This window comes from Castor canadensis, chromosome 15 (genome assembly GCF_047511655.1).
Source record: "Castor canadensis chromosome 15, mCasCan1.hap1v2, whole genome shotgun sequence".
Taxonomy (NCBI): domain Eukaryota; kingdom Metazoa; phylum Chordata; class Mammalia; order Rodentia; family Castoridae; genus Castor; species Castor canadensis.
The window spans coordinates 12,135,998-12,150,600 of NC_133400.1; the positions used below are offsets into that span (position 1 = coordinate 12,135,998).

The following is a 14,603-nucleotide window of genomic DNA, read 5'->3' on the forward strand; positions in this document are numbered from 1 at the left end:
CAGATTCTTTGAATCCTCTTCCTCCCTAGTCATGTGCCAACTGACGAGCAGTAATACCCCACCTTGCCAGAAGCTGTTACAAAAAGATGCAGATTCATGGGAAGAGCAAGCACTTAGGATGGAGCAGAAGAAAAAAGATGGAGGGATGTGAGAGTCGTCGAGTCAAGCCTACTGCATGCAGCAGGGGAGACCAGAGTCCTGGTCCTGCAAAGCCAGGCAGGGAGGCTCTCCATACAGCAGGCCACACCTGTCTATGCCAGCTGCCTGCTCCATTTTAAACACTCCATTCAGATCTCCAGCAGGGTGGCTAAACTGGGCATCCCCCTCCCTCAGCAAGGGTGAGAGCCTTAATCCAAGAACCACTTGCCTCCCGTTGTATTTCTTTTCACACTCTTTGTTTAAGAGACACTGCTTCCATTAAGGGGGAAGTAGGCACCATGCTGCAGTGACAGAAAGGAAGTGCCAAAGCTGAGTCGCTTTGAGCCTGACAAGACCTCTACTGAGGATGGCGATGCCAATAAATGGCACTTCAACGGGCAGGTTTCACTCTGCCATCCACAAGTGAACACATGTTTAGAGTCCTAAAACGCCAGGCTCCGCAACCTCAGACAGCCTCTTTTCTAGACAGAAGGCATCCCATTCATCCTCTGGCATCAGGAACCAAAGGAAAGGCAGACACGCATACGGCAGTGCGCTCCATACCCAAACCTTGGCACACGCGAGGTTTGGGGAGCCCCGGCGCGCCCTCCCTTGCACCCCACCCTCCAAAGCCTCCGCTACCCGTGGACTCACCACTGTGCGAGCTGAACCACCTGGGTGCGATGTGCAGAGGTAGAGCATCCGCCAGCGAGGCTCGGGAGCCTAGGTACAGCATCCCGTCTCTATGGTGACCGCCGCCGGTCTCCTGGTAACCATTGCCATGGGCATAGGTGGAGTCAGACGCGGACCCTCCACCACCAGGTGCCCTCTCCGAGTCGCCGGTTCCACGGGAGGCGGGGGTGTAGAGGCCAAAGGGCACCCCTCCGGCCGTGCTGGGGTCCATGCCCATGCCCGCCACCGAGCTGACGGAGCGGCTGCGCAGCCCCATGGCCCCGCCGCCCGTCCGGTAGTGCCCAAAGTGAGGCGCCCCTCCCGGCGGGGGCACGGCGCTGTCATCCGTGGAGACCCCCGGGAAGGGGCCCCGGGAGCGGGCCGCCGTGCTCTGCTTGCCCCCCATGCTCGCCCGGGCCCCGGTGGGGCGGGAACTTGGGAGGCCGAGACCCTCCCCCACTTCTCAGCAGCGGGGGGAGGGCTGGGCGAGCATAAAGGGGGAAGGAGTCAAAACGGAGACCCGGAGGAAGAAAAGGAAAAAAGGCGAAGGGGGGGAAGAAGAAAAAAACCAGAAAACCCGCGGGGCGGAAGAAGCAAGCGGGCGGGGACCCCAAACTAAGAACTGAAAACGATCCAAGCCAAACGCATGTTTCCCTTCAAGGTCCGAAGAGGCGCAGCCCGGCGCGGGATCCGCGCGCCACAGGCCGCCCCCGGGCTCCGAAAGCCGGGCGCCGCAGGGAAGGAAGGAAGGAGGGCGGGCGCAGGGAGGCGCCGGAGGAGGCCGCCCGCCCCGCGGGAGGAGGCGGAGGAGGGCTGGGGGCGCCGGGCGCGTCCCCTGCCTCAGGACGCGGCCACCATGGACGACAGCCCGGACCCCTCCAGGCCTAAGGCGGGCGGGCTGCGGCGCTGGGAGGCGAGGCTGAGCTCGGGCAGCCGCGGTCGCGTCGCGTCGTGTCGCGCGCTCGCTCGCTCCAGCCGCCGCCGGCCCCGCCAGCCGCGCCGCCCCGCTCGGTCCCCGGCAGCGCTCGCCGGCTCTCCTCGCCGCCGTGGAGACAATGGAGGGCGGCAGAGCGCAGGCGCGGCCCGCGCCCCCTCCCCCTCCCTCCCCTCCCCCTGCCCCCCCCCCGCCGGGTTAACCCCTTAGCCGCCCTTGCTGCGCCGGGGCTGCTGATGCCAGTCCCTCACCACCCTCCCGAGATCCCCACCCACTCTCGGCCGGCTTGTCACCCGCCTCGGAGCGTCAGCTACAAAAGCAAAGACGTCTTTCCCAAAGCAAGCACTACCTAAGTCTCTGAAAGTAGCTAATTATCCAGGGGAAGCCACGCGTGGGGGAGGGGCGGCGATGGTTCTAGGGGGATGGGGAGGAAACACCGGGAAGAAAATTGCTCAAGACGCCTACCTGGCTCTGAGGGTCATGGGCGAGCTCCCCTCCCCGCACAAATCTGCCCCCACAGCACCCTCTGGTGGACGTCATGACTATTCTTTTTGGAGGTTTCCCATCTAAAGACCCCAATGTCGGGAAGGTTAGCATTTGGGGGATAGAACTTTTAGGAGATGTAATAGTACCCCAGGGCTTTGCTGACAGAAGATCAGAACTTCTTGTTTTGGGCTTAAGCAAACGAGTCGATTTCTTAGCTCAAATGTAATCCTCAAAATCAATAGGTGTAAGATAAAAAAGATTGACGTAAAAATAGAATAATGCAGCTAGAAGTGATTTCGGAAACTGTCCAAAGCCGACTCCTGTTTTATTTACCGTGTGTTTTGATATAGAACTACAAGGCAAGGACACACTGAGTACTCAAGCACATATTTGTTGCCAAAATCTTCATTTTGCAACCGGGAATCACCTTCCCATTTCAGTTCCTGTCTTTTTCACATTCAATCATTCATTCATTCATTGAACAGCTATTTCTCAAGTGCCAAGTGCTGGCTAATAGCACCATCCAGTCCCCAGCCTGACTTCCTCCCTCTTAAGCATGTCCAGGTACTTCCAAACCCGAAAACCCAAAAAGAAGAAATATTAAAAGATAGCCAAAAAGAGAAGTGCTGGCCTATTTCAGCTTAGAAAGCTCCAGGAGGGTGACTGTTTGCAAGCATAAAGTGCCTGGAGATGAGCAAAAAGCCCTGCACAAAGAAGCTGAGAGTTTTGTAGGAGAAAAGAAGGTAGAAAACGAGCCAATATCCCAAGATACTATCCAGAAGTGCCTCAGTGAGGAGTTGGTGCACATCTCAAATCCAAATGAGTGATCTGGGGCTTGCAGAGTGGCTCAAGTGGTACAGCGCCTGCCTAGCAAGTGTGTGGTCCTGAGTTCAAACCCAGTACCACCACAAAAAAAGAAAAGACTCCAAATGAGTGATGTGAAGAACGAACAAGCTTACATTTAACCCAACTTTCTCCCAGAAGAAAGACTGTGATATCAGAAGAGGGGTGGTTCAGTACTGTGCAGAAAAAACAAGACTAGATCTTTGACAAATCCCTATTGGGGAGATAAATACACATTAGCCTTTGTAACCATCCAAGTAGCTTTTGATTGACTCATTTATTCAACACTGCATACATAGTCGGGGATTGAACCCAGGGCTTCGGGCATTCTAGGTTGAGTGCGCTACCAATAAACTATACCCAGCCCCTAACAAAATACTTAATATCCATGAAGTGTCCAGCACTGTACTAGATTCTTGGATAACAAGTAAACAAGACAGATGGCGTCTCTGTTCTCATAGAGTTTCAGAATCATTTTGCACCCACTTGAAAAGCTATAATCAAAAATAAGGACAATAACAAGTATTGATGAGAAGTGGAAAAATCAGACCCTTATACCTTGCTGGTGGGAATGTAAAATGGTGTAACTGCTTTAAAAAAACAGCCTAGCAGTTCTTCAAGAAGATTAAATATAGCCAGGCACTGGTAGTGCACACCTGTAATCCTAGCTACTCAGGAGGTAGAGATCCGGAGGATCGAGGTTCAAAGCCAACCACTATCTTGAAAATACTCAACACAAAAAAGGGCTGGCAAAATGGCTCAAGTGGTACAGCACCTGCATAGCAAGTGTGAGGCCCTGAGTTCAGGCCCCAGTAACACCAAAAAAAGAGATTAAACATAGAGTTACCATATGGCCCAGTAATTCTATTCTAAGGTATAGTTTCAAGAAAAATGAAAACATACATCCACAAAAAAAAAACCTAGTGCATGAATGTTCATAATAGCATTATCTAAAACACCAAAAAGTGGAAACAATCTAAATTTCCATCAACCAAAAAACATCATAAGAATGATTGATCCATACAATGGAATATTATTCAGCCATAAAAAGGAATGAAGTACTAATACATGCTACAGAATGAGTGAACCCTGAGAACATCCTGCTAAGTAAAAGAAGCCACTTATAAAAAAAAACTGCATATTGTATGATTCCACTTATAGGAAATGTCCAGAGTAGGCAAATCCATTGAGACAGATTAGTGGTTAGCAGGGTCTGAGGGGAAGGCAGAATAGAGTGACTACTAAAGGGTTTCTTTTTTTGTATTTTGTTTTTTGAGATAGGTTCCCACTTGTGATTCTCCCACCCGAGCCTCCTAAATGCTGAGATTACAGATGTACACCACCATGCCCAGTGATGGGTTTCTTTTTGAAAGAGATGAAAATGGTCTGGAATTAGATAATGGTGATGATTGTACAATCTTGTGAATATACCAAAAAACAACTCATTACACACCTAAAAGGGTCAATTTTATGGTATGCGAGTTACATATTATTATTATTATATAATATCACATAACTAGAAATATTGGGCTGGGGATGAAACTCTGTGTTAGAGTGCTTGTCCAGCATGTGCAAGGCCCTGGGTTCAACTCGAGCACAACCCCCTCCCCCCAAAAAGAAGTACCAAACCTAGCAGTGAAAATACAACATGGTAGCCAAGCCTAACAGTACCTGGCATGTGGTAGGCTTCAAAAATATTTATGATATGAAAATATGAATGAATGATTAAGTGCTAGGAGAGAGAGAGAGCACAGTGTTGATTGGAGACAGGAGACAGGCACAAACACCATGATTCTAGTTGAGATGAGAAAGATGAGTTGGAGTTTAGCCAGGCAGGGGAGTCAGATGGGGAGAATTGTGTTCAGGACGAAAAAGGTGTTCTAGGCAAAGGGAACAGCATATTTGAGGACCCAGAGATGGGAGAACATGGTATGCTGGAGGAACTGAAAGAGACTATAGAACAGCAATGAGAGTAGGGCTGGGAGTATACCACTTGTGTGCCATGCAGGAGCCTGGGTTTGATTCTCAGCTCTGAAAAAAAAGAAGGAAGGGAGGGAGGGAGAGAGGGGGAAAGGAAGGAAGGAAAGAACTGCAGTGAGAGGAGCTGGAACCAAAGATGAACGTGGTCCTCATGGCCAGGCAAGAGGCTCCTGTGAGGGAAGTGTGGATCGAATTCCAAAGGGAGCACGAGAAGATTTATCAGCATAATATCCTTAATAATAATAAGATGAGCGCTGAAGATGTCTCAGTTAGTGCACAGGTTTTTTGGGTTTTGTTTTTTTTTTTTGGTGGAGTTTGAATTCAGGGCCTCATGCTTGCTTCTTGAGCTATTCTACTAGCCCTCTTTGCTTTTTGGTGGGACTGGGTTTGAACTCAGGGTTTTGTCCTTGCAAAGCAGGCACTCATACTTCCAGTCCAATCTCAAAAACCATTTGCCTGGGCTGGCCTTAAACTTTGATCCTTCTGATTTTAAACTCCCAAGTAGGTAGGATTACAGGCGTGAACCATGGGGCCCAGTGCAAAGTTCTTTAAATGAGTTTTGTATTTAACTCTCCTAACCATACTGGGAGGTGGGGGCTATTTGCCCCCTCCAAATTAAAAAAATTCCCTCCTCCTCAAATAAAGATCTATATGTTTATTGCATATGTGTGTAGATGGATAGACAGATAGACAGACAGAGAGAAAGAAAACACATAGGTAGAGTGGATAGATAATGAAACAATATAGTGGTCCACTTGGGAAGTGGGTAATAGAAATTGGGTGACAGAATGGTGTTTTATTCTATATCTTTTTGTATTTTAGTATCTGTGTCTTGTAAATTTATTATATTTGTTTATTTATTTTGAGACAGGGTCTTATCTAATCCAAGCTGGTCTAGAATTCTCAATCCTCCTGCCTTTGTCTCCCAAGTGCTAGGATTACAGGCATGGGCCACGACACCCAGCTGTGCCATGTAGATTTAGAGATAAGTATTTAAAATATATGCCACATGCATACTAAAAGGTCACAGTCAGTAGAAGCAGAACTGTGCTTTACATCATGGATTTTCAGATGACAATTTTGTTTTCTTGTTACGCTTTTAAGTGGAGGAAGAAAGATTAGGTCTGCTTAAAACTACATTTCTTTTTGTAACTCGTCTTAAATTTTATATTTCAGTCTACTGGTTATCATAAAGTTGCCTGTCTCACACTTGGAATTGTGAACAGCTGAGGTCCTGCACTGCAAAGGTAAAGCCCCTGTCCTCTGGAACGTGGTAACACTAAGCTTAGGTGCCCTTCTCAGGCAATGCCCTTGTTATCTCCTTGTAATTCACATTACAATTCACATTACAATTTTCCCTCTGAATGAAAATAATAAAATACAGAGCTAGGCCAGGCACTGGTGGCTCACACCTGTAATCCTGGCTACTCAGGAGGCAGAGATCAGGAGGATCAAGGTTTGAAGCCAGACCGGGGAAATAGTTCGAAAGACCCTATCTTGAAAAAAACCCTTCACAAAAATGGGGCTGATGGAGTGGCTCAAGGTGAAGGCCCTGAGTTCAAACCCTAGAATCGCCAAAAACCAAAACAAACAAAAAAATTTGCTACAACAAAATTAGAAATAAGGGCAAAATAATTTCTGTTGGGTATTGAGGGGGTGGGGGGAGAGGGAGGGGGCAGAGTGGGTGGTAAGGGAGGGGGTGGGGGCAGGGGGGAGAAATGACCCAAGCCTTGTATGCACATATAAATAATAAAAGAAAAAAAAAAAAAAACCAGAGCTGGAATCAATCAGTAGCTTGATTCTACACTTTACGTGATAATGACTCATATCCACAAAGGCCTACAGTCTCAGTTTCATGTCATTTGTTGCATCAAAAGTCCAGTGTGAGGCTTGGAGGCATGACTTAAGTGGTAGAGCACTTGTGCCAAAAGCAAAAAGCCTTGAGTTCAAACCCCAGTACAGCTAAAAAAAAAAAAAAAAAATGGCTCCAGTGTGGAGGTGGGTATGGTGGCACACACCTGTAATCATAGCACTTGGGAGGCTGAGGCAGGAGGATTGTGAATTCAAAGCTAGTCTAGGTTACATATAGCCAGATGCTGTCTCAAAAAAAAAAAAACAAAACAAAAAAATCCAGAAAGAATCCAGTGTGTGTTTGCAACAGCTTTCGCTTATGAGTTCTTGGTTTAAAGTTAACAGATTAGGGGCTGGGGGTGTACCTCAATGTTAAAGCACTTGCCAAGCATGTGCAAAGCCCTGGTTTTGATCCTCAAAAAATAAAAATAAAAAAAACAAAGAAGGTGGCAAGTCCTTTCATAGGCCTTCAAAGCAAGGATATCAGATGCAGAAATGGCCTTAGCTATGAGGTGGACAAAGACCCTCAAGGGAGCAGGAGACAGTTTCCCGATATGATCAACAACCTATCTTTCTTTCTCTCTCTCTCTCTCTCTCTCTTTGTCTCTCTCTCTCTTTTTGCAGTTACTGGAGCTTGAATTCACCCTTTTTTTGTGATGGATATTTTCAAGATAGGATCTCACAAACTATTTACCCAGCCTGGTTTCAAACCGTGATCCTCCAGATCTCTGCCTCCTAAGTAGCTAGGATTACAGATGTGAGCCACTGGTGCCCAGCTAAAGTCCATATCTCAATTTGGACCTCTGTCTTCTATTTTTCTATTCTTACATTCCTGCTCTCACTGGCCCTGTGTGAGCTGCCTCAGGGCACTCCATCTGGCTGTGAAACAGGGTTAATGAGCAGCTGACCATGCTACCACAACAGTCAGAGAAAGAGCTGATAGAGTGGCCTTGCCAGAGCCCACTGCAGAAAACTATGCAGCAAATGGAAGGAGGCTGCAAAGCCCTAGTTTCAAACATCTGTGTCTGAGATACAGTTCAAAGCATAGGGATTTGCAGGGCATTCTGGGTAGCAGTGAGAAACCTGTGGCCTCCTTTCCATCTCAATGAATCAGAGGATGGGGAGGGCTTCCCGTGGCCTTCAAGGGAGCTCCCTGCATCTCCCCTGGGGGACAGGCATGAGGGAAGGGATGAGAAACATCTCCCCAAGCCCTCCAGATCTCTTTACATTTTCATTGTTTTGTTTGAAAGAGAAAAACTTAAACAGAGAAGCCAAGGTACTGAGCAACCAAATGCACACAGCCGGGAGGCTACGCATTCGGGTACCTGCCTAAATATTTGTTGGCTGATGAGGAGAGGGAAATCACTAGTGGGGTTCAGGGCAGGGATCCAAGGTTCCCCGATGTGAAAGGACTGGGGATCAGCTAACCCCACATTCTGCAGAAGAGGAGACAGAGGTCTAGAAAGATAGATGGTTATATTCAAATTGCATGACTAGCTGCTGATAAGAACCAGCCAAAGCCCTGGATTTCTGGGCTGACTATGCACTTGCCTTCCTGTGGCTTGGCTAGTGAGTGACATTCTAAAAAGACATAGTTTGGTGATAAATGTCCTGTGATCTGTTTAGAACATTGGGGTCTACTTAGCAAGGTACCTTCAATGGTCCCAGCCTCTAATTCAGACTGGCCGTTCACCTGTGATTTGATTCTCAGAGAGACACAGCAATGAAAAGGCAGCCTGAGAGCTCTCAATTTTGCTTCAGAGTCTCCACTCTCAGATGACAGTGTCATGACATGACACCGTGGGTGGGGCACAGTGTCAGGGGAAGATGGAAAGGAAAGGCCTGAGGAGACAATTGAGAGGGTGCTAATGTTCTCTCTCCTGGAAATTCTTTTCATATTTAAAGAAAAAAATATTGAGAGAACAGAGAGCACCAAGTACTTGAAACCCAAAGTACTTTCTGTGCCTTCAGCCTGTGATGTTTTCAGTTAGAGTTTGAGAACTGGAGAAGTGTAAATGAAAGAAGAAAGTGTGGTGGGGAGGTGGTAGAAATACTCAGGCAAGGGTGAGCCCACTAGTTTGGGTGGGAAGCACATCACTAAACTATACGTGGCCAGACAGAGGTTTGGGATATCTCTATCTCGATCTCTATCCATATTCAAGACAGAAGTCAAACGTGCAAGGCCCTTCCTAACTAGGCCTTCCCAAGTTGTCTGGTTGAACCTCTCACTACATATTCTGATGCATAACCCAAGTAATAGCCATACCTGACTATTTGCTAAACACTCATTCAGCACTTACTACCTCCAACCAATGAGCAAATAAACATATGGCTCGTGAAATAATTCATTTATTCATTTACGCTGATGTGCTTGCAAGAGCATGCATGTAAGCATTCTTTTTTTTTCCTCCCCACCCAGTATTCTTTATTTTAAGGGCTGAAGGTGTGGCTCAGGTGGTAGAGTGCCTGCCTAGCAAGTGTGAAGTCCTAAGTTCAAACCTCAGTACCACAAATAAAAAAAAAAAAAGTATTATTTTAGCCAGGTGTGGTGGTGTACACCTGTAATCTTAGCATTCGGGAGGTTGAGGCCAGGAAGATCTGGAGTTCAAGTCCAGCCTAGGCTACAAAACAAAACAAAGCAAAATAGCATTTCTTTTTTCCTTCTCCCTGCCCCTGAAACTGGCTTGCAGTCTTTGGCCTTGTGTTACAGAGAGCTGAGGGAATACTGGGGGTCAGGAAGAAAAGCTATCACAGGAGGGTGGTAGTTAAGGCTAGAGGAATTTCTTGTTGTTGGGGTCTCACTGTTGCAGTGGGCTCAAGTCATCCTCTCCTCTCAGCCTCCTGAGTGCTGGAACTACAGGCACCTGCCTCCACATCTGGCTCAAGAAGGAGATTTTTTTTTTTTTTTTTTTTGGCGGTACTGGGGTTTGAACTCAGGGCCTCACACTTGTTAGGCAGGTGCTCTACCACTCAAGCCACTCCACCCCTTCTGTTTTTTGTTGGGTATTTTTGAGACAGGATCTCCGAAACTGTTTGCCTGGGCTGCCTTCAAATTGTGATCTTCCTGATCTCTGCCTCCTGAGGAGCTAGGGTCACAGGTGGGACAGGTGCCCCATGAGGAGGAGATTTTTAAGGATTCCAGTATGTGAGAAAAACCTGATGGACGGATAGGAAAGAAAACAAAAGGATCTTTCAGAATGATTGGTGATTCTGTATTTCCTCCTCCATGTAAGGAATTATAAATAAAGACCTTGAATAGTTTTTGAAATTACTTTTGGTTACACAGAAGGTGTTTTTCAGACCTAGATGGCTCTCTGGGGATGTGACTTTATACACTGTTTGCATTCATTTCCAGGATAAATATTCATGAAGCTGTCTATATATGCAGCCACCAAGCAGGATCCAACAAAAGGGACCTGGTTCCTGTTCTCCTGAAGCTTGAAAATATGAAATATGAATTGATCTGTGATGTATACTTTGAAGGAAAGAAGCACAGTGCCATGAGAGAGGAGAGAGAGAGAGAGCGAGAGAGAGATGGGAAACAACTTTATGTCATTGGAACGCATCCTGTTTACACTTCAAGGTCTTTGTTTGTACTTAACATTGAAGTACTTTTTAAAAACCGTGTACTCTACCACAATCTTAATATTATACTGAAAAACTCAAATGTCACCTTCAAGATGCATTTTAGGTCCCCCATTTGGGTTATTCCCTCCTGACACATTGCTTGCAAGTCTATTGTAATATAGAATTCATTCTGCCAAGTATGTACCTATTGTAGAGGGACTGACTGTTCCAGTTTTCTGGGTACCAAAAAAGTTTTCTGGGATGCAGGACTCTTCCATGGATACAGTGCTAAAACCCGGGCAAATGGGTGAGTTGATGATCCCCCTAACATGTCGACAAATTTGTCTTTCTTTTTGCATCCAACACTCAAGGAGGAAAGGAGCCACACCTTTTTTTCTACTCATGAAATGACTTGTGCACAGAGAGTGATATTAAGAACAATAATAGTTAATACTTGAGCATTTATGACTTCCCATGCCCTGTGCTTAGCTCTTTACAACAACCAAATGAGTTAAGTCATTTTCCCTCTTGTAAGGAAATTCAGACTAAGCCAGTTAAACCAGGATTTGAGAGGATGGGAGCCATGCTAGCACTGTGATTCTCAAACTTTTTGATCTCAAACTTTACACTCAGAAATTATTGAAGACCCCAGAAAACGTTTATGTGGGTTAATGTATTGATAGTAACTATTGGAAGTTAAAACTAAGAATTGAAAGAAATTCATTATACTTAAATATTAATTCACATTAATATTAACAATCCTTTTTCTTGTTTGTTTTGTTTTGCGGTACTGAGGTTTGAACTCAGGGCCTACATCTTGAGTCACTCAACCAGCCCTTTTTTGTGATGGGTTTTTTCTAGATAGGGTCTCTCGAAATTATTTGCTTGGGCTGGCTTTGAATCGTGATCCTCCTGATCTCTGCCTCCTGAGTAGCTAGGATTACCAGCTCCTGGCAACAACACACTTTAAATGAAACATAGTAACAGTGTTTCCTAAAAATCTAAACTATGTTGGTGAAAAGAGTGGCAAGTCTTAATGGTTGGCTTACTGGAACACAGAAGGATTCTCTGTGTTTCTATCTACTTCCTCATTTGATCCGCTGCATTAAGTACCATGTAGTTCGTAAAACTCCACTGTACACTGGTAAGAGAAAATGAAAATAACTTCTTATAAGGATTATGATATTTATATATTTATTGTTTGAAACAATAAATCCCACATTCAGACTTCAAAACCTCGATGGCAGAGATTAGTGGAAGTCATTTTCCGTTTGCACAAATGTTTGTAGACTGGGTCTGGGACAATCCCGGGGACACGAGCAGAGCAAGGAGATAGGAAGGACCACAGCTTTGAAGTACCCTAACTGCGAGGGCTTTCTTCCTGGTCGCCCAAGCTGAGCTCGATTTTGTACTACAATTCCCGGCAGAACTGGGGGCGGGGGGGGCGTGTCCGTAGCCGCGGAAGGAGCGTGAATGACTCCAGCTGATGACGGCAGTGAGAGAGGGCGTGGCTTATTTTTTTAAGAAGATGTGGTGCCACAATTGGAGAAAACGGAAGAAGGGGCGGAGCTTGTGTTTGGGTCAGCCAATGGTTTGCGGTCAGGCGGAGATTGGGGGGGAATGGGTGTGGCTAGGGCCACGGCGTGGGGCTCCTGGAGCCGAGGGACGCGGGTGAAGGGGTTGTGAAGGCGCCGTACTAGGCTCTTGGCAGCCAGGCGAGGGAGATGGCGGCGCGATGGAGCAGCGAGAACGTGGTGGTGGAGTTCCGCGACTCCCAGGTAAACTGGGATGGGGGGAGGGAAGGAAGGGAGGGGGTGTTGGCGAATGGAACCTTCTGGGCATGCGCTGTCCATGGTTCCCCTCCCCCACGCGGCCGCGTCAGTCGGGGGGCGACAGAGACCCCTCCGGCCCTGATTGGAAAGATAGGAAGGGAGTGACCTGGAGTTGTGACACCCAGGGGAGCTTCGATGACCGTTGGGGGCGGTTCCCCGCTGGCGTGTGGGGACTGGGGTCCGCCTTGGGACACTGAGGCGGAGATGGCGTCGGGGATGGTGAGAGGCTCGGGGTCCGCTCCTCTAGGCGGGCGGCTGCACTTGGCGACCTGGGGAGGTTGCAGAACTTCTCTGAGCCTCAGCTGCGTGGACGTAATCTTGCCCCACACAATTTTGAGGTGGCTTCGAAGAAATACTGCTTGCAAAGTGCCCGTTTCCGCGCCTCACCTAAGTGGTTGCTGATGAGTAGAAGCAAATTCCGTGTCATGTACAAAAGCACACGTACTGCCCGGCTTTGAATCTGGACGCAGCCCCTACTCTGTACATGTCAGTTTTCTCACCTGTAGAGAGGAAATCTTGTATTTACGTCAAGGATTGGCATGAGAGTTACGAGGTCTCACTTGTAGAATGTGTGGCACTTTGACACATGGCAAACCGTATGCATTTACCATTTTTCTCTCCATTTGTCAGGCTTTGTGCTAAGTGATTTATCTATAGTTTCTTTTTCAAATTAATGAAAGAACCATGCAAAGTGAGTAGGTGTTTTCTCCTTATTCCAGAAAGGGAAGCTGACCCCCGTTTGGTTGATCTGCAGGGACTTGGCTGTGACCTCCAGTGATGTGACTGATGGCATGGGATCTGGACACAGGCTCTGATGTCTTTGCCTCTTAGCAGCTCAGAACCTGTTACACAACTGCTCCACAATAACTACTGTTTTCCTCTTTTCTAGTACCTAGGTCATCACTTGGTTTTTCTCCTTTATTTGACAAATGTTTATTAAATATCTTCTGTGTGTCAGACTTTTATTCACTCAATTATTCAAGAACTTACTCAACTCCTACTGAGTGCACACTGTGCCAGGCACTGTGTTGCTACTCTGTTGGTTTACACTGAGGGAATCTGGATTACAGTAAGTGGGTGTTGAAGGTCTTTCTAAAATCCCATCCTATCTTTCACTATAATGACTGTGCCAGTCTGCTCTGTGGTAACCTCGGATGAGTAGCGCCCATGGAGAATTTGACCAGCAGCTTTTGAATTAAGAGATCCTGAAGCTCAGTGCACTGTCAACACTGTGTCTCTGGGAGGCCTGGTTTCCCAAGGGATGTGCCAGACTCCCCGGGAAAAATAACCATATTGCTGTTACCCTTCTTGTTAATTGCTTTCACCGGGGTGTAGGACAGAGTTGAATCATGTATCATGGTGTCTGAGCCTGCTAATTTGGAAGATACTAATCTGCAAACCCTTCAATTCTCTCAGAAACCCAGGTAGTCTCACCCCAATTTCTTTACAGAGATGTAATTGAAGAGACCTGCAGAGAGGGTGCTGACACGTGTTGAGGTGCTATGAAGTAGGAGCAAATAATTAGGCCTGAACAGCAGTTGTCATAGAAAGAGAACAAAGTCAATTGGGTAATTTAATTGCCTTGTGGGAGTTTCTGTTTTTCTTTCTGATTTTTCTATTTAGTTGAGAGGGTGCATCTGTACTGTGAATTAGCATGGTTTTCCAGGGATGATTGGGAGGGACAGAGGACTATGAACTGTTTCAATAATGTAGAAAGAAAAAGTTTAAAAATCTTCATATTGCCTTTCTGAAAAGACTAGAATGATAAACCTTTCAAAAATGCTCCATATCCTTAAAAATTTTTCCCCAGAGGAAAACCCCAGCCTGAAAGTGAAATCCTTTTTTATATAGATTATACAAGCATAATTTACTTTATAAAACAATTTTTTGTGATATTACTGTCACTGATTAGTAGTAAAGAGCCTGTACTGCTTGGCCCTGCTTGAAATGGTTCCCAGAACCAATGACTGTTAGCACTCCAAGGAATGTCATCCGTAGACTTTTCAGTGATGATGGAAGTGGAGCTGGTGTGACTGAGATGTTGTATTTTTAATTTAATTAAAATTTTATGGTCGTTTAAATACCCACTTGTGGCTAGGGACTAAGGTGACAGAAGTGCAGTTCAGAGGGCTGAGAAGAGTGTAGATTAAGAAGTTTCCACTCTCAAGGAGAAGCAAGGTGGCAGAACATGCAGCTTCCCATCTCATTTAACAGTGCAGGCAAAAATGCTACAGTAGGGGCTGGCGGTGTGCTTAGCATGTATGAGGTCTTGGGTTCAGCCTCCAGCACCAGAACATACG

General features: G+C 46.6%; 2 protein-coding genes across 7 annotated transcripts in view; one reads left to right on the forward strand and one right to left on the reverse strand.

Annotated features, from left to right (window-relative positions):
• Znrf1 (zinc and ring finger 1) overlaps positions 1-1,804 on the reverse strand; it is a 94,455-nt gene extending 92,651 nt beyond the window's left edge. Inside the window, exon 1 of one of the 2 annotated variants that reach the window (XM_020160172.2) lies at positions 793-1,804. In XM_020160172.2, coding sequence (XP_020015761.1) covers positions 793-1,216 — 424 coding nt within the window. In that variant the 5' untranslated portion in view covers positions 1,217-1,804. The remainder of the gene's footprint in view (positions 1-792) is intronic. The other variant, XM_020160171.2, reaches the window with a different exon arrangement.
• A 10,285-nt stretch (positions 1,805-12,089) lies between these two features.
• Positions 12,090-14,603, forward strand: part of Wdr59 (WD repeat domain 59) — a 104,509-nt gene continuing 101,995 nt past the window's right edge. For all 5 annotated transcript variants that reach the window (XM_074055652.1, XM_074055654.1, XM_074055653.1 and 2 more), the window contains exon 1: positions 12,090-12,249. In XM_074055652.1, the coding sequence (XP_073911753.1) occupies positions 12,196-12,249 (54 nt within the window). In that variant the 5' untranslated portion in view covers positions 12,090-12,195. The remainder of the gene's footprint in view (positions 12,250-14,603) is intronic.